The 25,664-nt window shown below is 42.3% G+C and overlaps 2 protein-coding genes across 2 annotated transcripts in view; one reads left to right on the top strand and one right to left on the bottom strand.

Moving 5' to 3' along the window:
• LOC124622252 (immediate early response 3-interacting protein 1) overlaps positions 1 to 1,708 on the bottom strand; it is a 29,230-nt gene extending 27,522 nt beyond the window's left edge. Inside the window, exon 1 of the mRNA XM_047147910.1 lies at positions 1,389 to 1,708. Within this exon, the coding sequence (XP_047003866.1) occupies positions 1,389 to 1,479 (91 nt within the window). The 5' untranslated portion in view covers positions 1,480 to 1,708. The remainder of the gene's footprint in view (positions 1 to 1,388) is intronic.
• A 456-nt stretch (positions 1,709 to 2,164) lies between these two features.
• LOC124622228 (bumetanide-sensitive sodium-(potassium)-chloride cotransporter-like) overlaps positions 2,165 to 25,664 on the top strand; it is a 229,986-nt gene continuing 206,486 nt past the window's right edge. Inside the window, exon 1 of the mRNA XM_047147881.1 lies at positions 2,165 to 2,269. Within this exon, the coding sequence (XP_047003837.1) occupies positions 2,198 to 2,269 (72 nt within the window). The 5' untranslated portion in view covers positions 2,165 to 2,197. The remainder of the gene's footprint in view (positions 2,270 to 25,664) is intronic.

The raw sequence follows: 25,664 nt of genomic DNA on the forward strand, positions 1-25,664 counted from the left end.
TAACAAGGATAAACAACAAAAAACACTCCTCACCTTACAAGAAAACTACCACATCCAAAAAACCATAACAGAAAAGAAACAACTCACAAATGAACAGACCAACTTGGCAAACCACACACTGACTGACCCTTTAATATAACATTAAATACACACACATAACCACAGGCTTCATTTACCACTACCATCTCCTCCTAGATTCTGTCGTATAAACACTAGCCAGGACAATCCTCAATTACCCTCCCCCTCCCCCCCTCCAAAAAAAAGAAAGGTCAACCCACAATTTCTCTCTCTCTCTCTCTCTCTTTCACACACACACACACACACACACACACACACACACACACACACACACACACACAAAACTTTTGGGGTGTATTTTGACATTTCGGTTATTACTTGGCAAAATCAATGAAAATGAATGAAAAAGAACCTAACAGCGGTAACAGACTGATCTTTAGCTTAGCCCAAGGCCTAGGTTAAGTTGCTAGGTAACAGCATGGTTGTGAGTTTACATATACAAACTGAAAAATGGAAGGGGAGGGGAAGTGTAGCACTATGCATCTCTTGCATTTCGAAGAATCAGGTTCATGGCTAGTAATAAATGTAGTGACAAAATGCTAGCTCTCATTTTCATCAAGCACAGGAGAAAAATACAGCTCAAAAGGTACTGGAGAATAGAAGACAGAGGAACAACAAAAGGGAGGGAAAAAATAAAAGAGCTGTCACTAAGCAGCTCATCATATCTGACAACAGCATGACAGAACAGCTTGAAGTATAATAAATTTTACCATTCAAAAATTTAGACTCGGCACAATAAGACAATACTCTCATAGCTTCGGTGTAGGAAAGACTATGAAGTATTAAAACTATTATTATGCTTTATGTTAACACTCGTGGTAATATTTCATATCAATTTTATGTGCCTATTATAAGTACGACATATTGAGATGAGAATTACACAGCCAAAAAGTTACAATTTTCAAGAAGACATAGACTATACAAAAAGAGTGAAATGAATAGCAATACTGAAAATATTTATCTCATAGTAACAAGACAGAGTGGAGAGCAGTAGAGAAAATTTTGGGTTAGGGAAAAGCACTAGAAGAATTTTTTTAACTTCCTTTTTACCTCATGAAGTAATGCCAAAATAGAGAAGAAATGCATCACAAATGTACTGTGCCACATTTTCTCTTCGGTTGACTAAATTATAGGTTATGTGAAGTTAAGTTCATCCATCATATGACCGCGACTTGGGTTAGTTATTTGGATATTTCCCTTTTTTTCTAGTTCTGGTTACAAGTAACAAATCATAACATAACTTTCATGCTACGTATAACGTCAGTTTCCACCACCTTTCATAATGTCCAAGCACTAAAAACCATACTCACTCTTTGCCAAAAATCTCTCTTCGTGCAAGATACATACGGCGTTTAAGCAGAGTAGTGAGGCTTCAAACAAGTTCCACAATGTAAACGCCATCTCTATGTTAAACAATCGTCAACAGCACACTCCAGTCTCTGCCCTGCAATGTGCAAATTCTGTGATAACAACTGTCTCCCTTACGGCGAATACAGTTGCTTTTATGGAAACGCTTATCTCGTATACTTTCAACAGCCCGCTGATTCTGTCAAACCAAATTATCAAGAAACAAGATGTAATTACTGCGCGTGTACTTTTGTAATCGACACTGGCGCGACCTATCGAACAGCTGAGCAGTCCGAGCTGCAGGCAAAAGTTGTTTAGCGGTAGGGTTTTGCCCATTTGGCGCGAAACAGAAGCTGCGACCTGCGCTTAAATAGTGACTGACAGTTTGTATGGGGCTTCTATTTGTTGTATTGTTCGCCTGGGTGATACAGCTGAGTCTATCAGGATGTCATCGAAGGAACTTGAGAATAAAGGAAAGCGAAAAATGTTGGACATTGAGACAGGAAACGCCGAAAAACGAACACGATTTCAAGTGAATCCTGTTGATAGCGTTACATTAGCGCATTATGTTAGAGGTAACCGATATCGTGGAACAGACTCGCTACGTGAAAATGGTTCAGATTCTCTTACGACAGACACTAACCTGTCCGTTTCTCCAGATAATAGTTCGTCGCCTTCTTCTGATGTATCTGGAAATGATTCGAACCCCGGAAAAAGTTTCCGTCATTTTACAAGAGAAGTTCTTCCAAGACTCGAAAATTATCGAAATGTGATGTCAATACACGCAGCCTCCAGACCGACTCTTGACGAGTTGCACAATGCTACCGTTCAGGGAGAGGGCAAGGTAGGAATACTTGTTTCGGTTATTTAAGGTTTTTTCGTAAGCCCTTAGTTTTATTGATGTGACCATGTTTTACTAATTGTCTACTGAACGAGCTGCTTTTTTGCTGTAATATATCGTTTGGCGGCGCTAAAACCGCCTCGTTTATTTACGCGCCCAGGGTTTCTCTCACAATGATAGTTTTAACTGTTTCTTTGCATCTCTCCACGCTCCCGCTGCACGTACTATGGATTCCCATTGACCAACCAATTGGGTAACAGTTAAGTAGCGGACCGCCTTATATTTTTAGTACTTTTAGACGTGTATCAAAATACTCTACGGAAATTTACCTTAAAATATTAGCTTTCATAGTGAAAAAGTACGTTGAAAATGGCGTAAACATAGACTTTAGGTTACGTTACAGTGAAATCCATTACCCTAATCCTTATTTTGCATTCACATTCGTTGGCTTTGCCTGTTCACAAGATGATTACCACCTTCTAACATAGACCTCGGGCTACACCACAGATCAGTGTCACTACAAGCGCGGGGTACACTACCACATTCAAAGTTGACGTGGAGGCTAAGAAGATAAATTTCGATTTCCTAGACTTCGCCTGGCAAAGGAAAAGTTCTTATAGCTCAGGGATTAATGACTCGTAAACAGTTATGATCTTGGCAATGAGTTACCCAACAATTTGGAAAATAGTTACAAAAGTGTAGTTAATCTTGAATATCTATCAGAAGCGATCCTGCGAACATGAGTTTGCCAGCAACATCAAGGCCCACTGAACTGGTTCATTTCAATGAATTACATCTGCCACATTGCCTCCCATTGAATGGATCAAAATATCCCTTTTACGTTCATTACTGCGCAGCTTCGTTGTGAAACTATATTGTGCCGTTCCGGCGGAGAAGCTAGTTGTAAATAGTGGCCTCGGTCAAGGACAGGTGAAGCAGTCTTGTAGACATTTTAGTTGCAGCACGGTCCATAGTCATCACAAATTGTCTGAATGATAATTGTACCACATCGGTCACAGGAGACACAATGTCCTATCCTTCCAACTCCATAGCTGCTCTGCATTATCATTTTATTTATTTTTTGTGTCATCACACTCATAAAATTCACTGCATAGCTGAAAAGTGCTATTTGTGGCGCTTAAAACATCCCAAGACAAGGAAAATATCAGACTCGAGCCCCGGTTGTTTTCATAAACTGTAAGATTTCCTGCTTTGTACGTCATGTCTGCATATAGGTAAAAACAAAAATTTATTTCGAGGTTGAAAACATGTGATAGCTGCGTTATATTCGAAACTGAACCTAATGCATTACATCGTCACCTTCCTGTTTCTAGACGTGCTGACAATTTCCACCAGTGAAGGCGTCAAATCAGATTCATCTTGTGGACGTCTTTGAGTGTCAGTATGGGAAATGAAAGGCACATTAAGAGTGGAAAAGGGATACATTTTCCCGGTCGGGGATGATTAGATAAATCAGAATGGTTACAAAGAATATAAAATCCTTGTAACAGTTTTGCAGTAAAAATGTTTGGAGTGAGTCCATACGAAAAGCTTCGGTACATTAAAAACTGTTGGCATGTATTAAATGTTTTCTGTGAACGTGAATGCGTTGTCGGATTTGCGTATATCCATTCATCAGTATGCTGCTGTTAAACTTACTGACAGAGTAAAAGTGATGGTTCTGGAAATGGCAAGGGTGTAGATTCGAGTCCCAGACTGGTACAGTTTTAAATATCTTTCCTACTTGTCACTATGACTTCTGAAGATGGTAAAATGTGTTCTGACCCGTTGTTTTTCAACTAAATACCATGCTAGTTGGTAGTACGGCAGTGAGGACCACTTTCGAATATTAGGGAGAGGCTTTCCAATTCCAGTACTCGCCTTGCCTTACACGGATGAATAAATAAATAAATAAAACCCGGATAAAGTAGTTGACAAATTCGGGACGGAGCTATGGGATGACAGCTGTTTCGCTTGATTCTGGAACACGGCCAGAAAAAAAACCTCTTTTGTGTGTATGTCTCAGAAATTCCTTAACAATTTATTTGTAATAAGGTAGCACAGCACCATTTGAAGTTTCGCATTTTAACGGAGAGTACGGACTGGGTCAGGTTCATAACACTGAAGAAAAGTCAATATTTACAAAAGTATTTTAATTTCAGCACCGTGATAATTTTTGTTTCTGTAATTATGTGTAAATAGTAGAATGAAGGGGAAATAGAAAATTAGTGCCTCTGGAGAGTTATAGCTACTCTTGACTTACTTAAAATCCCATGTAAATACAAAGTGTTTTTATCGACACAATCACCGAATGATTACTTCAATATAGCAAAACAAAGACGGCTATCAAAATTAACAAAAGAGAACAATTTACAGCACCTGTGACTTTCAAAACCTTAACTAACTCAAAAAATAAACACAGAATTCCTGAGATACAAACCTTACTTTCCCGACGTAAGGTCAAGGTATTGTCAATAGCAATCATGCAGTTTAAAAATTCCGGAATTGTGATTTTAGAAATACAGTAAGAATATGCCAGTGATAAGAGGTCTCCAGTTGCTAGTTGTCTCAGTTTCACTTGTAACTTAAGGCGCCGTGTCATCTTAATTAAAAGGAGTTTCACTTGTTATTTACTAATGAACGACACTTCGACGTCACTTTCATTAGCGTGTTTAACGCCCCCAAATGATTTCGGACATCCGCTTGCGTGCCCGGTATCTCTAGGACTATGTTCTTTCTTAACATTTCTGCGACTTGAAATCTGTACAAACACATTTAGATCTAAATACTTTATTTTAGTTGAAACCGTCTTGAATACAGGGCCATCAGACAATCCGATCGCACGTATGTAAACACTAGCCCCAGAGGGCGATGGTGTAAGTTTTCGATGCCTGTGCAAACGCGCTCGGAAGTCGATACTTGTTCGGCATGTGCTGTGCGCCTCGCTGCCGATAGATCCTATGGCGGGCGGGTTAAAAGCAGGAAAGTTTCATATACGTCTTTAATGGAACACTAATCGGCAACAAAATATAATTTCTATGCGTTAAAATATTACTTCAGTTAGCTACGCATCTTAGGCGGCATATTTGTCATTTTGCAGTGCTGCTTCTTTATATGCGGCAGACATTGGAAACCTTTCAAAAAATTTCTAACTGTTCACATCAGTTAGAAGAATGTGTCAGGTACTAATGAAAAGCAGAAAATTATTTAGAGCTGCAGTCGCTAGGCGGCAGTCGTTAATCTGTGGCAAGTGAACTGGTGTCAAGAAATAAACAAATTACGCCGTATCAGAGTTTATCAGCTTCGGTGTCAATGGGAAGTTACGAATAGTAGATATTGGTACTCGAGTGGCAGTAGCGTCACATACATATTTCCATTCTGTGCGCGTCCTCGGCCACGGAGACGGTTTCATTATATTAAATAATTAAAAAAATAATCGAGAAAATAAACTGTTTTTGAATACACAATACACTCTGTATTATATAGGCTATATATGATCTGGCGATTTTTAGGGGAAAATCGTTTGAAAAACGATAATGATGAAAATGTGATGTTTTGCTTTGTATCTAACAGTCAGTTTTAACAGAAAGTGTAAACGGCCATGACATGAATTGACTTTTCTGACATTTACCGATCAGAACAAGCATGGCAGAGAGTTTAAAGCATACACATCGTTGCCTATGCTGATGATAACTTTACGGATTTCACTACCTCTGCAGCTAACAGTGACCTGAGGCAAGAAATTTACTATTACTAAGAGTGTCTAATGATACTCGATGGTAGTCTTTTAACCTCATTATTGGCAATTGATCCTCATAAGGAAAGTAAAATACATAAATAACATGCACTACTATCCACAGAACCTCAGTAGGATGTGGACGGGGTACTCCTCAGACAAAAATGTGTATTGCCATCTTGCAATGTAAAAATAGAATACACAGGCTGCAGAGTATGACAACTGATGTGAAGCATGAGAAGTCCAAGACGATCAAAACTGTATCCCTCCATGGGGCTTGCATCTCTTTCTTGATTTCCTGCTTGGTCACCACGGCTGAATAGTCCTTTCAGTGCTAGTTCCCTTTGTGTGCTGCAAGTCTGTCTGTCTACTATTCTTTCATTCTCTCTACCTTTCCATTGGACGATTATCTTGGTTCCGGCTGTGCTTGGATTTGGTTTGTGTTTTGGATGCTCATTTTCTTACCTTCCAGCCTTCTACAACTTTTTATTATCAATTACCTGGTCTCCTTGTTGCGTCTGACTTGCTGCTGCTTTTCAAAATGTTATAGAAATGTGGATAGTGTAGGAGAGGTTGCCCAGCACAACATGTATTCTACCTTTGTGCCATTCTTTCTTCATACCCTTCTTTCTTGCAACAATAATACGCCCAATACCCAATACTAGCCATTCAGTTCGGGAGGGAGGGGGGGGGGGGGGAGGGAGGAGGGGCGATCAACTACTGGGATGGTGGTAGCCCCTGACAGTGCAGGGGTTCCACTGTTTGCACCTCATCTGGGAAAGTCCCCACACAAGCTAAGGAATATGTGCCCATAATGGCTGGGGTTTGCGGCTCCAGGCAATGTATTACCGGCACTGTAATTGTAACTTAACTGCTGCTGTAGCTGGATGGCACCTGTGGGGAAAACTCCCATTGGGAGTGGGTGGTACCATGGCAGAAATTAACAGATGAAGAGAATTAAACTTTTTTTTCTGCTGGTTGCTGCATGACCCTAGCACTCTCTTCTGAAACCAAGATATATTACAATGCAGAGAGGTATGACTCCAAAATGTTTCCTTCCCTATAGTGATGGAGAAAACCAAATGACAAAAATAGATTCACTCAGTTGTTGGAAAAAAATCAACTCACATTGAGTTGTAACTTTATGTATCAGTTGAATTACTTATTCATTCTTTTGAATAAGCCAGTCTAAGGGAGCAACTGAATGGAAACAATTGAATCAGTCAATTGTATTTTTAGGTACTGGTTGGATTATTATTCATTCCTTTTTTTGCATGAAAGTTTTCTCTGGGGGCAGACAAATGAAAAAAAAGTTGACGGAATTCAAATGTGTTTCGTGCATTGATTGAGTTATTCATTCTTCCTTTTCGAATGAAATCACTCCTTAGTTTTTCTGTTGATTGAGGCATGTATTCATTCGTTCATTCAACTGAAACCACTGTTTAGAGGTTTAGTTAACTGAGTTTAAATGAAACCAGCCTGTAGCACTTTCAGTAGATGAAGTAAAGCTGTGATATGCAGTACAAACTGTGGTGTACACACCCCCAGAAGGAAGCTCCACACTAAGTGTACGTGAAGACATCTCAGTGGGTGCACCAAAGTTAAAATAAGCGTTATACATATTCATTTAATTATGTACTGAAAGGCTAATTCTTCTTTTCACCATTTAAAACTGATAAAAAGACTGCTGTGCATTAAGTTCGTCAAGATATAATCAGCAACAAGCAACTAATAAAGCTTCATTGGCTGTACAAAGCTCAGCAAGCATAAAAGATTTCCTGGGTGCACATGAAGAAAAATGATGCATGCCAAATTTTTGTGACTGTTTGCATTCCATTTTACTGAAAAGGTATGATGATGTCCAGTAATTAAAAACCATTTTAATGTAGCCTCTGAGTGTCCCACACATTCCACATCAGTGTCCTGCTGATACCACAGCCATGGTGACAGGCAGTGTGAGGAGGTAGCCTGTCGCCACTAGGCAGGTGCCAACAATACTGCACTTCCACCGGCCACCACTCCACCACCTTGCACCGGCTGTGGCCCTGACCCCAGCCCTGGTGGCAGCAGCTGGAGGTGGTTGCGGTGGCAGTGCCCCAACAACCATTGTGTTCTCCATCCCCCTTAGCCCAGAAAAGTGTGCAAAAGTATGTAAGAGAAATCATTCAGACCCAGAGAATCAGTGAAAACATTCATTCAACTGATGTAACCAACAGATACTTGTCAGTCGGTTGTCTTAAGTTAAGGAAAACTACTCAAACCTGGTGAGTGACGTGGCCACAGACTAGTTTCGTTCTGTTGTTTCATTTGACTGAAAAAACTGATGGAATGAGGAAACAGTCAACTGGGCATTCAGCTGTTGGTTGTTCAATGACTACTTCCCTAGCTACACCATGGGAGGAACACTGGTCTCAGATACAGGGTGAGTAAGACTGCCCCAAATACTTGGTTTGTTCTAAGATAGATGGGGTTTCCTTTATCAATACAAAACCACTGTTCTTCATCGAACACTTGTAGGACAGGCAAAGTGGCAATGATATCAGAAATGAAAAGTGGCTCTGTTCTGCTTAAAATGGCCTCCCCTTCTCAGTCACGGGTGCTACTCACTTGCAAGAAACTGGATGACTGTCCTTCTACTGTATCCCCCTAAAAGTGTAAATATGGTATAGGGTATCAATTTCCACTGAGACTGATGGCAAGTTGCATGTTGATTTGGAACAATGAGATGTTATATTTTCTGTTGTGTCCAGGGGGAGCCAAAAGACAACAGACTGGATAGTGGAGCCCTCGTCTTCCCCTTTGAAGGTGACTCTTTGCCTGAGAAGATCAAATGATAGTGTGGCACTTTGATGTTGACCTGTGTATTCCTCCTCTGAAGCAGTACTACAAATGCATGCAATTTGGATGCTTTCTTGGCACTGTAGTGCCAAGGCCATCTGTAGAGATTGTGGCTGTCAGTTGCACGCAAATGCTCCTTGTGCCCCTCCCCCAATCTGTGTCAGCTATGGGGAGCAGCATTCCCCCTGTTCACTAGACTGCACCAGTTTCAAACAAGAAAAGAAAATCCAGGAATTATATTATGAGAAGGAAAGCTGCTACACACCACATAGTGGAGATGCTGAGTTGCAGATAAGCACAACAAAAAGACTCTCTCAATTATAGCTTTTGGCCATTAAATGCCTTTTGTAGTCTCAGACAACTCAAACCACACTGTGAGCAGCAGCACCAATGCATGATGGTGGGGGTAAGGAGGAGGTTGGAGTGAGGAGAGGGAGGGATAGTATGGTGGAGGTGGCAGACAGCAAAGTGCTGCAGGTTACACAGACAGCAGGGGGAGGGGGAAGCAGTGGTAAAGGAGAGAAATAAAGAGACTGGTGGTGGAATGAGAGCTGTATAGTGCTGAAATGGGAACAGAGAAGGGGCAGGATGGGTGAGGAAGTGACTAACGAAGGTTGAGGCCAGGAGGGTTACAGGAACATAGGATGTATTGCAGGGAAAGTTCCCATCTGTGCAATTCAAAAAAGCTGGTGTTGGTGGGAAGGATCCATATGACACAGACTGTGAAGCAGCCGCTGAAATTAAGGATATCATGTTTGGCAGCGTGTTCAGCAACAGGGTGGTCTTGTCACTGGGCCATAGTTTGTCGGTGGCCATTTATGCAGACAGACAGCTTGTTGGTTGTCATGGTTACGTAGAATGTAGCACAGTGGTTGCAGCTTAGCTTGTAGACCACATGACTGGTTTCACAAGAAACCCTGCCTTTGATGGGATAGGTGATGTTAGTGACTGGACTGGGGTAGGTGGTGGTGGGAGGATGTATGGGACAGATGTTGCACCTAGGTCTATTGCAGGGGTATGCACCATGAGGTAAGGGATTGGGAGCTGGGTTTATGTAAGGATGGAAGAGTATATTGTGTAGGCTTGGTGGACTGCAGAACACCACTGTAGGAGGGGTGGGAAGGATAGTGGCAGGACATTGCTTATTTCAGGGCATGACGAGAGGTAATCGAAACCCTGCTGGAGAATGTAATTCAGTTACTCCAGTCCTGGGTGTTACTGAGGGGAATACTCCTCTGTGGCTGGACAGTGGGACTCGGGGAGGTGATGGGAGACTTGAAAGATAAGGCACAGGAGGTTTGTTTTTGTACAAGGTTGGAAGGATAATTATGGTCACTGAAGGCTTCAGTGAGACCCTTAGTATATTTCGAGAGGGACTGCTCATAACTGCAGATGTGATGACCATGGGTGGCTAGGACGTACGGGAGGGACTTCTTGGTATGTAACAGGTGGCAGCTGTCGAAATAGAGGTATCACTGGTGGTTAGTAGTTCTGTTACGAACAGAGGTACTGATGTAGCCATCTTTGAGGTGGAGGTCAACATCTAGGAAGGTGGCTTGTTAGGTTGAGCAAGACCAGGTGAAACAAATGGGGAGAAGTTATTTAGGTTCTGGACGAATGTGGATAGGATGTCCTCACCTTCAGTCCAGATAGCAAAGAGGTCATCACTGAATCTGAACCAGGTGAGGGGTTTAGGATTCTGGGTGTTCAGGAAGGATTTCTCTAGATGGCCCATGAATGGGTTGGCATAGGATGGTGCCATACAGGTGTCCATAGCCGCACTCCGGATTTGTTTGTAGGTAATGTCTTCAAAGGAGAAGTAATTGTGGGTGAGGATATAGTTGGTCATGGTGACTAGGAAGGAGGTTATTGGTTTGGAATCAGTTAGGTGTTGGGAAAGGTAGTGTTCAATAGCGGTAAGGCCATGGGCATTATGGATATTAGTGTACAGGGAGATGGCATCAGTAGTGACTAATGGGGCACCGTGTAGTAAAGGGACAGGAACTGTGGACAGTTGGTGGAGGAAATGGTTCTTATCTTTTATATAGGTGGTTAGGTTCCAGGTAATATGTTGAAGCTGCTGGTCTATGAGATCAGAGATTCTCTCAGTGGGGGCACAGTATCCAGTCACAATGGGACATCCTGGGTGATTAGGTTTATGGACTTCAGGAAGCACATAGAAGATAGAAGTGCGGGGAGTGGTAGGGGTGAGCAGAGAGATGGACTCCAGGTAGAGGTTCTGGAATGGGCCTAAGGAATTGAGTAGTGACTGGAGATGCTGCTGGATTGCTGGAATGGGGGTTCTGCGCAAGGTTTGTTGGTTGAAGTATCTGACAGCTGGTGAAGTCCTTCTGCCAGGTAATCATTGCGGTTCAAAACAACAGTGGTGGAGGCTTTGTCTGCAGGTAGGGTTATAAGGCCAGGATCAGCTTTTAGATGGTGGACTGCGGTTCTTTCTGTATATGTAACATTAGTTTGCATGTTGAGGGAGTTGGGAGAAGATGGTGAGACAAGGTTCTAGGCCAAGAAATTCTGGAAAGTTAACAGGGGGTGGTTTGGGGGCAGTGGGGGTGGATCGTGGTTGGATGGAGGAGTAAACTGACCAGGAAAGTACTTGGGCTCGAACAAACACAAATACACCAAAATCATGTGAGAAATAATGTAAAGGCCTCTTATTGCACTAGTGATACTCCCGCATCTGCAAAACTCTGCAGTCGTCCGTTAGAGGCCTCTGCGTATGCCATGCCGCATTGCACACTGACCTGCCGGTATGCCAGTCGGGACCAGTAGGGATGGTGCAGTGTGCCTCATTTTGTGACATTATTTGTGTGTTGAAGAGTCAGGTGGCTCGGCGATCCTGCTAATGTATTGCAATTGGTTGAGATGAAGTTACGAAGAATCCTTCTTCGTGAAGATGATATTGGTGTAGAAGATGAATCATTTGCATGTTTTCTGGTATCTATTATAGTGCAGAACTATGAGCATAAGTTAGAAACAGATACTGTTGTAACACTAACACATAATGATGATGATAGGGATGATAATGACAAACAACTCATTGCAAACGGTAGTGCTACGGCAAGTGCGAGAAGAGGCGATGGAAGCAGTGACAGTGAATACCAACCATCTCCCAAGAAGAACGTTAAAGTTGCAAGTATCACCATGGCGTTTGATGTCAACACATTGGGGAACATGTACGATGATTATTACATAAGAGGTTTCGACACATACCGACAAGCTTCTGAAAAGATACCCTAAACTGAAGTCTAAAAGCAATATTAAAAACATACTGGATTATGTGGCAAAGAAAAGAGAAGGAAATACAGTTTTCAAAGGAAATCGTACACTGCTGTTCAAGACCATCAAGGAGCGCGTAATAGCGAAATTCGATGAAGCGCGAGAATGCAGTTCCACCGTTCATTATTGGCATTTACAACATTGGGCACTGGACGTAGCCAGAAATCTCGGATGTACGAACTTTACAGCTTCACTAGGATTTATTACTAATTTGAAAAAGGAGTTTAGGATAACATCACGCCGTATCACTATACTCCAAGCACGAAAAGATAAGGATGATGAAGAAGAGCTGATTGAAAGAGCTCAAACGTTTGTTTCTGACGTCAATGAGCATATCACGAGAGAAAACATCGATATTAGTTCTGTATGGAACTGTGATCAGAGTCAGTTCAACTATGAACTTTCTTGTGACAGAACACTGTCCATGAAAGAGGAGAGAAACACTGTCGCGATGTTGCAATCAGTTAACTGTGCAACACACAGTTACGCGATCAATGCTGCTACATCAATGGACGGATGATTGGCAGACAAACTCTATATTTGCTTCCAAGAATCCAGTGGAAAGTTTGAACCCCCCCCCCCCCCCCCCCCCCCATGTCAAGGGAAATAGAAATGCAGTGCCCTCCAAATGTCGTCGTTGGTGCAAATGTGAGTGGGAAGATGACGAAACAACATCTGAAGATGTTTTTTTTGTCAGTTTTGAATCCACATTTGTCGAGAAAGTCATTAGTGCTTTGTGACTCCTGGTCTGGACATAAGGATGAATGAGTACTACTGGAAGCATCTGGTGGAAAACATGTAGATTTTAAAATCATTGTGCCTAAAACTACAAAATATGCACAACCTCTGAATGTATATTTCTTCAGACAATTTAAAATATATGCCAAGAGAATAACAGACTTCATTAAACTATATTCCAGTAATACGCAGCCGAAATTGCACGACAGAAATATTTATCATGAATATGCATTCTGTCATTTACAATCAGTTATCTGAGGGAGTATACAGACCAATGCTTCGTTACGTGTGGCAGGATGCTGGTTACGATATTGGTGAACCAGTGAACAACTTCAAAAGTGTCATTGACATGGCGTTCAACACTGATATTATAGAATGTGCAAATACACCGTGCGATGAACTTGCATTTCTTCACTGTGCGTTCTGCAGTCATTCGTACTGCTCGGAGCATTTTATTGACATTCCGCATTTACATTTATAGTTAAGATTGCTGCATTGTGTATGGCGTCTACAATTACATCTACAGTGGTATCTAGAGCATGACTGCAGAGTTTTGCAGAAAAACGACACCCACCAGCACACTCAGAGGTACATAATGGTCCTGTAACCAAACGTTCATACAGATCTGTTTGTTCGAGCCCAAGTACTTTCCTGGTGAGTTAGACAAAGTTCAATATTGGGCCAGCGTCCTCCTTACCCCAATCATCATTAACTGGTGCTGCTGCTCTGTGTGGTTTCAGTTGCCTGAGACTGCAGTCATGTGTGTGAGCTGCATTTGCATGCATTTTTGTGCTTGTGTGCGCGCGGGTGTGTGTGCGCGCTTGACGTAGGCCTTAACAGCCAAAATCTATAATTGTGAGAGTCTTTTCGTTGTGCCTATCTGCGACTCATCATCTCTGCTATATGGTGAGTAGCAGCTTTGCTTCTCATAATATTGTTACATACCATCCTGAATTTTCCATTGTTTGAAATCCAGGAATAAGACGCTTGACTGCCTCACATACCAAAGGACTAAGAAGAAATGTGATTGCCTACATCCCTGCATGTATTAAGACGATGTATGCTACTGCTGTGATGATGTCATCCTCTTTAGTGATTGTGCCATTGCCCTCCATGTCTTCTACATCTAGCCCTTGGAGCCACTCAACTACATCCACTGCCCTGGTGGTTGAAGGTCCTCCTCTTACTGCTTCGCTCCAACTGGATGCCAGCCAGTGGCTGAAAGAGTCACAGGTTGCAAGTTGTAGGACATTGCACTCCTCTTCTGTCCCAGAATCTGGGGCACACAAGCTCTTACACAAGTCTTAATCATCTAAGGTCAAGGTGACAAGAAATAGTCCTCCAAAAAGACAGGTATTCTGATGATCCTGTGCTGCCAGACCCAGCATGTTCTGTATGTCCATCCGAGGCAGTGTTCCTGGTGCCTTCCTCCCATCCCGCCTTTCCCCACACACGCAAACCCTGATTCCGAACAAATGTGTAGTGAATGGGTATCTTCACAACCAGTGGGAGCAGGCAACACTGAGGCATGACCTGACTCCTTGGTCCTTTCATGCCCATACAGGATACTGATAGTGGTCCTCCAGTAGAACTGTAGTAGTTTCTTCCACCGCTTGACTAATGACCTCAGCAGTTGAGTCCCATAGTGCTCAGAGCTCTTCCACCGCTTGGCTGAGTTATGACATATTTTGTGTGCTTCATCTTCCCCCCACCCCCCCACCCTCCCCCCGCACCCTCTAGGAAATATGTTTTGCAGCAATGCAGACCCCTACTGTCTACAGCTGTCTGGGCCATTCTAGAATTGCACTCACTATGAACAACTTTTAGGACTCCATCTGCAGCAAACACATGCCACTCAATATGACTTCAGAGGCTGTGGCTGTTCATTTGAAGACACCTGGAAATTACCATCTGTAATGTGTGTCTCCCTCCCAACAAAATGTTCAAGAATGCTTTGTCTGCACTGTTTTCTCAGCTCTCCCCACCCCTCCTAATGTACGATGTCTTCAATGCCCGCAATTCTATGTGGGGTAAAACTATGACCACTGGTCATGGTAAAGCTGCTGAAAGCTTGATCACAGAACTCGATCTTTGCCTCGTGAATACTGATGTTCCCACAGACTCCAGTGTGGTGTATGGGTGCTAGTTGGCCATTGACATTTCCATTTACAGCCTAGGTCTTCTCCCGTCCATCCAGTGGAGAGTCCATGATGACCCATGAGAGGGTGATCATGTTTTGTTTGTTTTTATTCTCCCTTGGTGTCACTCGCCTGGGTATCCACCCAGATGGACTCTCTCTAAATCTGATCAGCATCCTTTCACTACTGCTGTTATCTGTTGCACTCTGCCACATGGAGGTGTGGATGCTGTTGTCCAGAACACAACTGCAGCGATTCTGTTGGCAGCTCACTTGACAATCCCCTCTTCCTTGGGATTGTCCCATCAGAAGACAGTACCTTAATGGATTCCCCAAAATTACTGTAACCATTAGATATCGCAGATGGGCTCACAAACACCATAAGCAATGTCCATCAATTGAGCACCTTATTGTCTTTAACTGGCTCTGTGCCCAGGTCCACCACCACATAGAACAACAAAAAGTGTGTTTGGAGTAGTATGTTGTTACCACTGGACAATGTACCCCTCCTTCACAGGTTTATGTGAAAATTTGACATGTCTATGGGCACCAGTACCCCACAGGAGTACATGGTATCTCTGTGAAAGCTGAGGTAGACACTGATCTAGATGATGTTTCCAAACATTTTGCTTTTCATTATGCTTGAGCCTCTGCATCTGAGACTTATCAGTCTGCATTTTGTGTCCTTAAACTGTGGGTAGAGCAACTTCTTTACCATTTACTACCCATCACTTGGACTCTGTCAGTGCTCTGTTCAGTGAGTGGGAATCCCTCAGTGCCCTAGCCGTTTGTCCTGACATGGCTACGGGAGCAGATCACAAGCCTGGCCAAACGCTCAAACAGTTATCAATATATTGCCAATGTCACATCCTTCCCTTTTTTTTTTTTCAACCTTACCTAGAGTGAGGGTGAGTCCCTTTCTCAGTGGTGAGAAAGTGTGATCATCAAAGTACTGAAACTGGATAATCTCCCCCTTGAGATGGACAGCTATTGCCCAATTAGCCTCACTAATGTTCTCTACAATTTGCTTGAACGCATGGTGAGCTGATGGCTGTGTTCGTACCTTGAGTTTTGTGGTCCTTTGCTCCATCCCAAGGTGGTTTTCTCCAAGGTTGCTCTACTGCTGACAAACTGGTCTGCCTGGAGTCTACCATTTGGTCAGCCTTTGCCGGCATCGACTTATCCCTATCTTCTTCGACTTGCATGAGACTTACAGCATCACATCCTCATCATCCACCATTCTCGGGCCAACTCCTGACTTTTGTGTGGGAGTTCTTGTCTCGCCTTACTACTTTCCAGGTTGAAGTTGGCGCTTCCCACAGTTATCTACCTATACAAGAGAATGGGGTACCACAGGGCACTGTATTGCGTGTGCCCCTTTCTCTGGTGGCTATCAATAATCTAACTGCAGCTTTGGGGTGTACAGTGTAACTTTCCCTGTATGCTGATGATTTTTGCATCTACTATCATTCCTCAATGGAGGGTGTTGCTAAACACCAACTGCAAGATGCCATACAAAAGGCGTAGTCCTGGACTCTAACAAATGGCTTTCAATTTCCCACTACCAAGATATATCATGCAGTTCTGTCGCCATTGTACCATCCATCTCCAAACAGAACCCTAACTTGATGACCAAATGCTTAATGTGGTGAAATATTACCATTTTTTCGAATTGGCCTTTGATGCCCGGTTGACGTGGCATCCCAATCTTAAGGAAATGTGCTGGTCACACCTTAATGCCCCTTGCTATCTCAATAATGTCAGCTGGGGTGCAGACCACTCTGTACTTCTGTGGCTCTACAAAGCTCTTATCCTATCGCATCTTGATTATGGGAGCCTGATGTCTAGTTCAGCATCGCCTTCAACATTATAGATGCTGAACTAGATCCACTATTATTGGGTCTGACTTGAATCAGGTGCCTTTTGGACCAGCCCTGCGAATGACCCCCCTCCCCCGTACAGATCAGGCACTGACAATTGCTACATAACTATGCAATACACATTTGCTGCTCCCCCAATCATCTGAACTACCATGTCCTTTTTCCTGAAACAGAGATCTACCTCCCACAACAGAGGCCAAGGCCTGGAATCATGATTGCAGTTCACTTACAGTCTCTGCCCTCCATATTTCCCCATTATCACCTCTTTTCAGGGAGAAATCGCATGTGCCCACATGGTGTATACCCCACCCACTGTTCTTCCTTGGCCACTCCTTTAGACCAAAAGGCTCAAAAGACCCAATGGTTTTTCACTGCCTGTTTCTGGATGTCCTTGATGCATTTCCAGGCTCAGATGTGACATACGCAGACAGCTCTACAGTCTACTGAGGAACCGGTTTTGCCTACACACATCCAAGATGCAGTGAACTATGCTCCCTGATGAATGGATGCACCAAGTGCACTGCAGAATTGGTGACTAGTGCTTGAGCCCTCACACACCTTTGTTCTTGTACTGGCGAGTCATTCTTAATCAGCAGTGACAGTAGTCTTCAGGCTGTGAACCAGTACTATTACCAAGACCTGTTAGTTGTGACTTTCCAGGATGTCCTGTATGACCTCCACCACGCTGGAAGGTCAATCATATTTGAATAGACCCCTGGTCATGTTGGGATCCCAAGCAATGAACATGCTGACCGCCTGGCCAAGTTGCCTAGCACGATGCCTGCTTTAGAGATGAGGGCACCAAAACTGGACCTTTGATCAGCCCTATGCCAACATTTCTTGGAGACTTGGAATGCAGACTAGTGTAACCTATTTCTCTGAATAAACTGCAAACCATAAAGGAGACCATGAACATGTGACAGTCTTCCCGTTGTGAATCTCACAGGGAATCTGCTGTCCTCTGTCACTTTACGTTTTCCTCATTTGCCTCACTCCAATGTGAGGATCCACACAACTGGTGGTGTGGTGCCTGTCTCACAGTGGTCCACGTCCTACTAGACTCCCCTGGTTTGGCCATCTTACAGCAAAACCTTAAACTTGTTAGCGCACTATTTCTGGTGCTAGAATATGACACCAGTGCAGCTGATTTGATTTTAAGTTTTACCTGTGAAAGTAGTAGTTACTCCTCTGTGACATAGGGCCTATTAGTTTCATCGGCTACTTAAAGGATAGAATTTCCCTGTCATTTGCCCCAACCCAAGGAGCCAATGGCTACCCTGGCCTGTGTCTTTCTCACCTAAAATTCTTCTTATTCTTTCACATCTGTCAATGTTTGACATACTCACCATTATTGTTCTCTTTCCTACGAGTTTATCTTGTCCATTTAGCTAGTTTTCTTGTGGTAAAGGAGGTTGTGGAAGCTCCAATACAGAGGATATCGCTGATCGCATAACATGTCTCGGGGGCCTCCAGCGGCTTTCTGGATGGGGCAACTCTCCCATCTTCACCTCTCTGCTCTGCTCTGCTCGCTACTATCTCTTGATTTTCTTGATTCTTGGATACAATTGAATTCATTTGGATTTGGATTTTGTGTACTTCCTCTCTGGAGCTATTCTCAGCTTGACGCACAAAGGATTAAGAGGCCAATGACCTTATAGTTTTGTCTTTTTAACCCTATCCATCCATCCATCCAAAATTGCATTGGCCTATGATACTTCAAAAGTGGTGGTGATAAGATACCCCTCGTGCATGTGTGAACACCTGTGATCATGCATGCATATCATAGACTCAGTGCATATTTAATCTTGTATAGAAAAAAGCTACCATCTTCTGGGGTTACTAGAATCACTTTTGAACTTTGAAGCCATCCTGCTACACAACAATGCATGAAAATCCAATAAAATGTTTTCCGTGCTTTGAAGCTTGCTCTCAACTGAGTTTTCCAATAGGTAACAAAATCACAGGTTAATATTTACTGTTGTTAAAATGGAGAAATGAGCGTTTCAAATTACACCTTGGTAGGGGTTTCTTGAGACACCTGTTTTTTTTCTGTTTCTAATGATCACATGAGTAAATGTCAGCTCTGAGTAGTAATGCTGTATAAATGCTTTTAGAAACCTACAAAAATAATTTAGCTGTCGGGTTATTAATTACTGTATTAGAAAGTTTGAGAAGTCTAAGAAAGCAGTGATTGAAGAAGTCAGAAATTCTGTTACATTCAGTGGCACTTATGGTGCTTTAAAGAGCTTTAGAACACTTAAGACTAAAGAAACATGGGACTTTCTATAGGCCCCAGATCTTGCTAGTGATCATATGCTGCTGCCTAAATATTCTGATTTTATGATGCAAGATGGTGGTATATCCATATTCTTGTGTGAGGAGGGCCTGATACATCCTGCTCTGGTTCTGTGAGCACTAGTACATCTCATTACTGTGTGTTATTTCCCGTAGGCTTATCAATTTCAAATAATTTGGTGAAAAGACTTCCATTGAATATCATTAGAATCTTGCAGTAATAGTAAACCTCTTGCCTAAAGTCAGTGTCAGCCGGTAGAGGGTGTAAAATGTGTTGCTGCTGCCCTCATCTGTTGCTTTCCCCTCTTTGGGGAAGTGTGAGGGGGAGTCTGTAGCCTTTTGGCTTTTACTCCCCTGTGAACGTGTGTGTGTGATTTTTCTATAGTTTTTGGTGTCTGTGATTTGTGATGATTGTTGTGAGTGTGTCTGGTACTTGCCTGAGGTAGGCGAGAAGTTTGGTGTTATATGGGAAGGAACAGGATGATGGGTTGGGTGTTGGGATTTTCTCTTCGACTTAGTCGTCGAAGATCGTCATAGGGCGCTTGTGCTTATCGCGGGACATGTCATACCGACCTAGGGAGTGGATGAGTGCGTTTCCGGATCTGGAAGAACCCTCGTAGAAGGCCCTTGCCAGATCCTGGAAACGCTCTCTCAGGAGTGGGATTTCGGCTGCGGCGTGCAAGTCGTCTGTAGGGAACCCAAGAGGTAAGTGTAGTGCCCTTCTGAGGGCGCGGTTCTGCAGCCTCTGGAGTTTGTCCAAGTGCTGCTTTGCCGCGTATCCCCAGACAGGGCACGCATACTCCATTACTGGCCAGATCAGGGCCTGGTAAACATTTACTGCTACTGGGCAGGGAAGGGAGCTGGTTGTGTTCAGGGTAGGATATAGGATGGACATTCTGGCACAGGCCTTCCTGTGGACCTCGTCTATGTGGGGTTTCCACGTAAGACGAGAGTCCAAGGTTACGCCAAGGTACTTGGCGGTTCCGCGCCAGGGGAGTTGGGTTCCATTTAGGTGGAGGTGGAGGGGGGGACGTTGAGGAGGTTCGCGCCTTCCGAGCCTGCGGGTAATCAGCATTGCCTGCGTCTTCTCCGAATTGATGGTGATGCGCCAGCGACGGGCCCAGGTTTCTGTGTCGTCTAAAACCCTTTGTAGCCTACGAATGACCAGGTCCTTGTTCGCATTTCTCGTGTAGAAGGCTGTGTCGTCTGCGTACTGCGCGGTGTGCACCAGGGGGGCCGTCGGAGTGTCCGCAGTGTACAAGCTGTACAATACGGGCCCCAGGTGTGAAATGTGTAAATTCATGATGAGTAGAACTGCAAGGAATGTATAATGTTTTAAATGCCCTGATTGACACATGTCAGAAAAACGCCCCAATTCATGCTTTTGCTGCTCAGTTTTCTGTTAAAACTGACTGTGAGAAACAAAACAGTCACATTTTCATAAGTGTAAAATTGTTTCTTCTTCCTCCTCCAAACCACCACATCATACATATCTTATGTAATTCTGAGTGTCTTTGAATACTCCAAGCAGATTAGCTTCTTCAAGATTGATAATTCAGAAATAATTACAATGAACCGGCTTCCATGACTGAGGGTGCACACATAGTGTTCATATCAATGTGACGCTGCTGCCACTCAACGTGGAATAATGACTGCAAAAGTTTGGGGTATGTTACCAGTAGACAAAGTGGTGCATGGGGTGCATTGCTCACAATTAAACTGCCATTTAAGAACAAATAACAAACTCAGGAGATATTACATTGACTAGAATCTATATTGCTAATGACTGTTTTTTGTGGAATTGTGACAATATTATATCTAGTTTGTGTTTCTTCTGGTGACTGTATCTTTGGTGACTGTACAATTTAAAGTTTCCTATGGATTAGAGCTGTGGTGGGACTGAATAAACATCCATTTCTTTGTCTTCTGCAGGTAATATTCTACAAGCTGAGCAATCAAGATACAAATTGTGGCTCCACTGAAAAGCTTCAGGTCAATATTTCATACCATCTATTAATCCAGATATAATGTAATCTTGTACAGCTGTTATCATATAAACATAGACTTAAATACAGTAAAGAATACACAATGCAATAAAAACTGAGGCATATTTCAACAAATTTTACTCTTTTTAATGAGACCTGTGGGCTCCTTCCTAAATAGATCTGCAATGCATTAGGGATTCATGTCCCAGGTAGCACACACTCTGCAAGCCACTGTGCAGTGTGTGGCAGAAAGTACCTTGTACCTTGTCCCTTGTCATTTCCTTTCTTGTTCCTCTTGCAAATAGAGGGAGGGGAAAATACTACTGTCTATATACCTCAGTATGAGCCCAAATTTCTTGTATCTTATCTTCGTGGTCCTTAGGCACAATGTATTTTGGTGACAGAATCGTTTGGCAGTAAGCTTCAAATACCAGTTCTCTAAATTTTCTCAATAGTGCTGCTCAAAAAGAACATCACCTTCTCTCCAGGGATTCACATTTAAGTTCCCGAAGCATCTTCGTAACAATTATGTGTTGTTCGAACCTACTGGTAACAAATCTAGCAGCCCATCTCTGAATTGCATGATGCCTTTCTTTAATCCAACTTAGTACAGATCCTGAACACTCAAACAGTGCTCAAGAATAGGTCACATCAGCACCCTATATGCAGTCTCCTTTATGGGCGAACCACTCTTTCCTAAAATTCTCCCAATAAACCAAAGTTGACCATTCACCTTCCTTATCCCAGTTGTCACATGCTCATTCCACCTCATATCACTTTGCAACATTATGCCCAGATATTTAAATGACTTAACTGAGTTGAGCAGAACACTAGTAATACTATATCTGAGCATTAGAAATTTGATCTTCGTACTTCTCTGCATTAACTTACATTATTCCAGATTTAGAACTAGCCACTATTCATTACACCTACTGTAAATTTTGTCTAAGTTGTCTTGTATCTTCCTTAAGTCACTCAACTTCGGTACCTTGCCACAGCATCATCCACAAACAACTACAGAATGCTGCCCATCTTGTCAGCCAAATCATTTATGTATATAGAGAACAACAGTGGCCCTATAACACTTCCCTGGGGCACCCTGGATGATACCATTGTCTCTGACGAACACTTGCCATCAAGGACGACATACTGGGTTCTATTATTTAAGAAGTTCTCGAGCCATGCACATGTCTGTCAACTTATTCCATTGCTTGTACCTTCATTAAAAGCCTGTAATGGGGAACCATGTCAAATGCTGTCAAGAAATCTAGAAATACGGAATCTGCCTGTTGCCCTTCATCCATAGTTTTCAGTATATCATGTGGGAATAGGGCAAGCTGAGTTTTGCAAGAATGATGGTTTCTAAAACCAAACTGATTCATACACATAAGCTTCTCAGTCTCAAGAAAGTTTATTGTATTCGAACTGAGAATATATTCATGGATCCTGCAGCAAACAGAAGTTAGGGATCTTGGTCTATAATTTTGCAGGTCCATTCTTTTATCTTTCTTACATACTGTAGTCACCTGCATTTTCCATTTGCTTGGGATTTGGTTCTATGCAAGAGATTCACCATAAATGCAAGCTAGGTAAGGGGCCAATGCTGTAGAGCAATTTTTGTAAAATCAAACTGGCTTCCATCCAAACCTAGTGATATATTTGCTTTCAAATCCTTTAATTGTTTCTCTACAACAGGTATGCTTATTACTATGTTGTCCATATGGGATTCTGTCTGATGATCAAATGACGATATGTTTGTACAGTTCTCCTGTGTGAATGATTTATTGAGAGTGAAATTTAAAACTTCAACTTTTGTTTTGCTATCTTCAACTGCCTGCCACACCAGACTGGCCAACAAGGGACTGAACGGAAACCTTAGACGCACTTGGTGATTTTACATACAATCAGAATTTTCTCAGGTTCTCTGCCAGAGCTTTTGCTAAGATGTGACAGTCACAGTTGTCGTATGCTTTGCACATCAATCTTTTAACAGATGCACGAGCCTCTACTATCTTTCGCTTTTTCGCTTGTCATCATTTATGCATTCCCTTGTGAACAAAGAGTGCAACAACCTCTGCTTCCTCAGCATCTACCGAATTTTGTTATTAAACCATGGTCGGTCTTCTCCATCCTTTATCCATTTACTAGGTACATAACTCTCCACACCACAGTTTATGGTCTGCTTAAACACTGCCCATAATTCCTTTACATCCATCGTACTGGAACTAAGTGATGCCAATTAAGTGATGCCAGATGCCAATTCACAGTGATGCCAATTCACAATTCATGATGTAAGTGAGATGTTACGAACTGCTTATCGGCTCCATCTACCAGAAACACTCTCCAAGCCTTCTTGGCTGATTTATTAACTTTTGTGATCATAGTTGCTATAATGACATGGTCACTAATACCAGTTTCTATACTGACATTGTTGGTAAGGTCTGGCCTATTTGTAGCTACAAAGTCTAAGATATTTCCATTGTGTATGGGCTACCAAGATAGCTGCTCAAGAGAATTTTCAGAAAATGTGTTAAAAAGTATTTCTCATGACTATCTGTTTGGAACCCCCCACCCACTATGAATCTATGGACATATCATTCTATACCTGGTAGGTTACAGTCGTCTCCAATCAGTATTGCAAGATCTGGGTACACACAAATTTTTGACAGTAGACTTTTGTTGAATGACTGTTAAACTGTCACAGCAGAATCGGAAGGCCAGTAAAAAAAAATCAAAAAATTAACTTGGTTTCACCTACACCTGTCATTCTCAACTTTGACCTCAATAGAGAAAATATTTTTATCAACTGCTATGATACTCCCTCTCCAAAGGCCTCTAATCCATCTTTCCAATACACATTCCATGTCTTGCTAAATATCTCAGAGCTTTCCACTACAGGTTTCAGCCAGCTGTTAGTCCCAAGAATAATTTTCGTTCAAGAACTTTCGTGGAGGGCAGTAAATTTGGGAACTTCATTATGAATACTTCGGCCGTTCACTGATAAAATTGCGACAGTCAAAGTGTCTTTATTCTGAATGCCGTTTGACTTCCCTTGCTGCATATCAACTGGAAAGTGCTCATCAGAGCACCTCAAACTAGCCTAAAAAGTCCTCATGTGCGCACCAAAAATCTGCTACCAGAGTAGCTTGCTTCCTTTGTGGAGTGCATCCCTGAGCTATCCAGGGGAGTCCTACAACAAATCTCCACACAATAATGAGTGTCTCTCTCTCTCTCTCTCTCTCTCTCTCTCTCTCTCTCTCGTGTGTGTGTGTGTGTGTGTGTGTGTGTGTGTGTGTGTGTGTGTGTGTGTGTCCACATGGATAATTAAAACTGCAATGACAAACTGCCAAAGCATTCACAATTTCATGGTTTGAAGCACTCCTAATAATTGAGAGTAGGGTCACTTTTTTTGTGTAAATGGAAGTGCATATTGAAATAAACTAATGAAGAATAGAGGCATTGTAACTGTCACAGTAGACAAACTTAAACTCCACCAAGGCAGAAATTGAAGCACATGAGTTTGTTTGTGCAAGACTTGATATAAAAGTTGGACCTAAACTTACAAGTGATTCTTTTTATTGTTCAGCAGGCACATACAGATGTAACCAAAAGGTTTACAGAGAAATATAAAACTTTGAACATAGCTGCTAAGGTTCAGTGACTGTGTCAGAATTATATTAGAACAAATAAGCCCTCGGTCACAAATATTAAGTCAAAATTGACCAGGTTTCAGTGCTACTATGAGCGTTGTCTTCAGAATTAGACTAACTGTTCTGAAACATATTAAGTATATAAAACACTAATAAAATTAAAGTTTGTACTGACTGGAAAAAGATGCAGTACTTACAAGTCACATATTAAAAAAGATCTAAGCTGGAAAGACGACATCATGAATAGTTGTAAGAAAGATGGTGAGCCGCTAAGGGCTGCTCATACTTTAGTTAACAAGGGTTGCAACAAGACTTGTTGCAATGGGAGGAACCTCCATGTTATACAGTCTCTGTGTACAAACTTCTAAATAAACAGTGACTACTCAATAATAGGTGTTAAATGATGATAAATGAAATGCACTCATCTGTCAGAAGGTCAATGCCTGAAGCCTCCAGTCATTATCATTGCAGAATCTGTACAAAAGGCCTCACAAACTGAAATAAATTCTGGTCATATGTAAAGGCTGTCTGTAGCCAGCATGGATCTTGGAAATGGTAACTGAGCACCACACCAATGCTTATGAATGTAATTACAGTGAAACGAAGTATGAAATGTCTTGCTACAGAAGACACTGCAGGTTGTCTAAGATCTTGGGTCATCAATAGGTTTAGAAGTAATGAAGGGTGTGCCCTGCTCACTCTGTTTTTCTTTCCCCCACTCTCCAGATTATGCAGCTATAATGAAGGATGTGAGAAAAATATGTACAAATATTTAGAAGTGGATAATATTTCAGTATGGCAGAAGGGTTGACAACTTGCCTTAAGTATTGAGAAATGTATAA

Source organism: Schistocerca americana, chromosome 7 (genome assembly GCF_021461395.2).
Source record: "Schistocerca americana isolate TAMUIC-IGC-003095 chromosome 7, iqSchAmer2.1, whole genome shotgun sequence".
Classification (NCBI taxonomy): domain Eukaryota; kingdom Metazoa; phylum Arthropoda; class Insecta; order Orthoptera; family Acrididae; genus Schistocerca; species Schistocerca americana.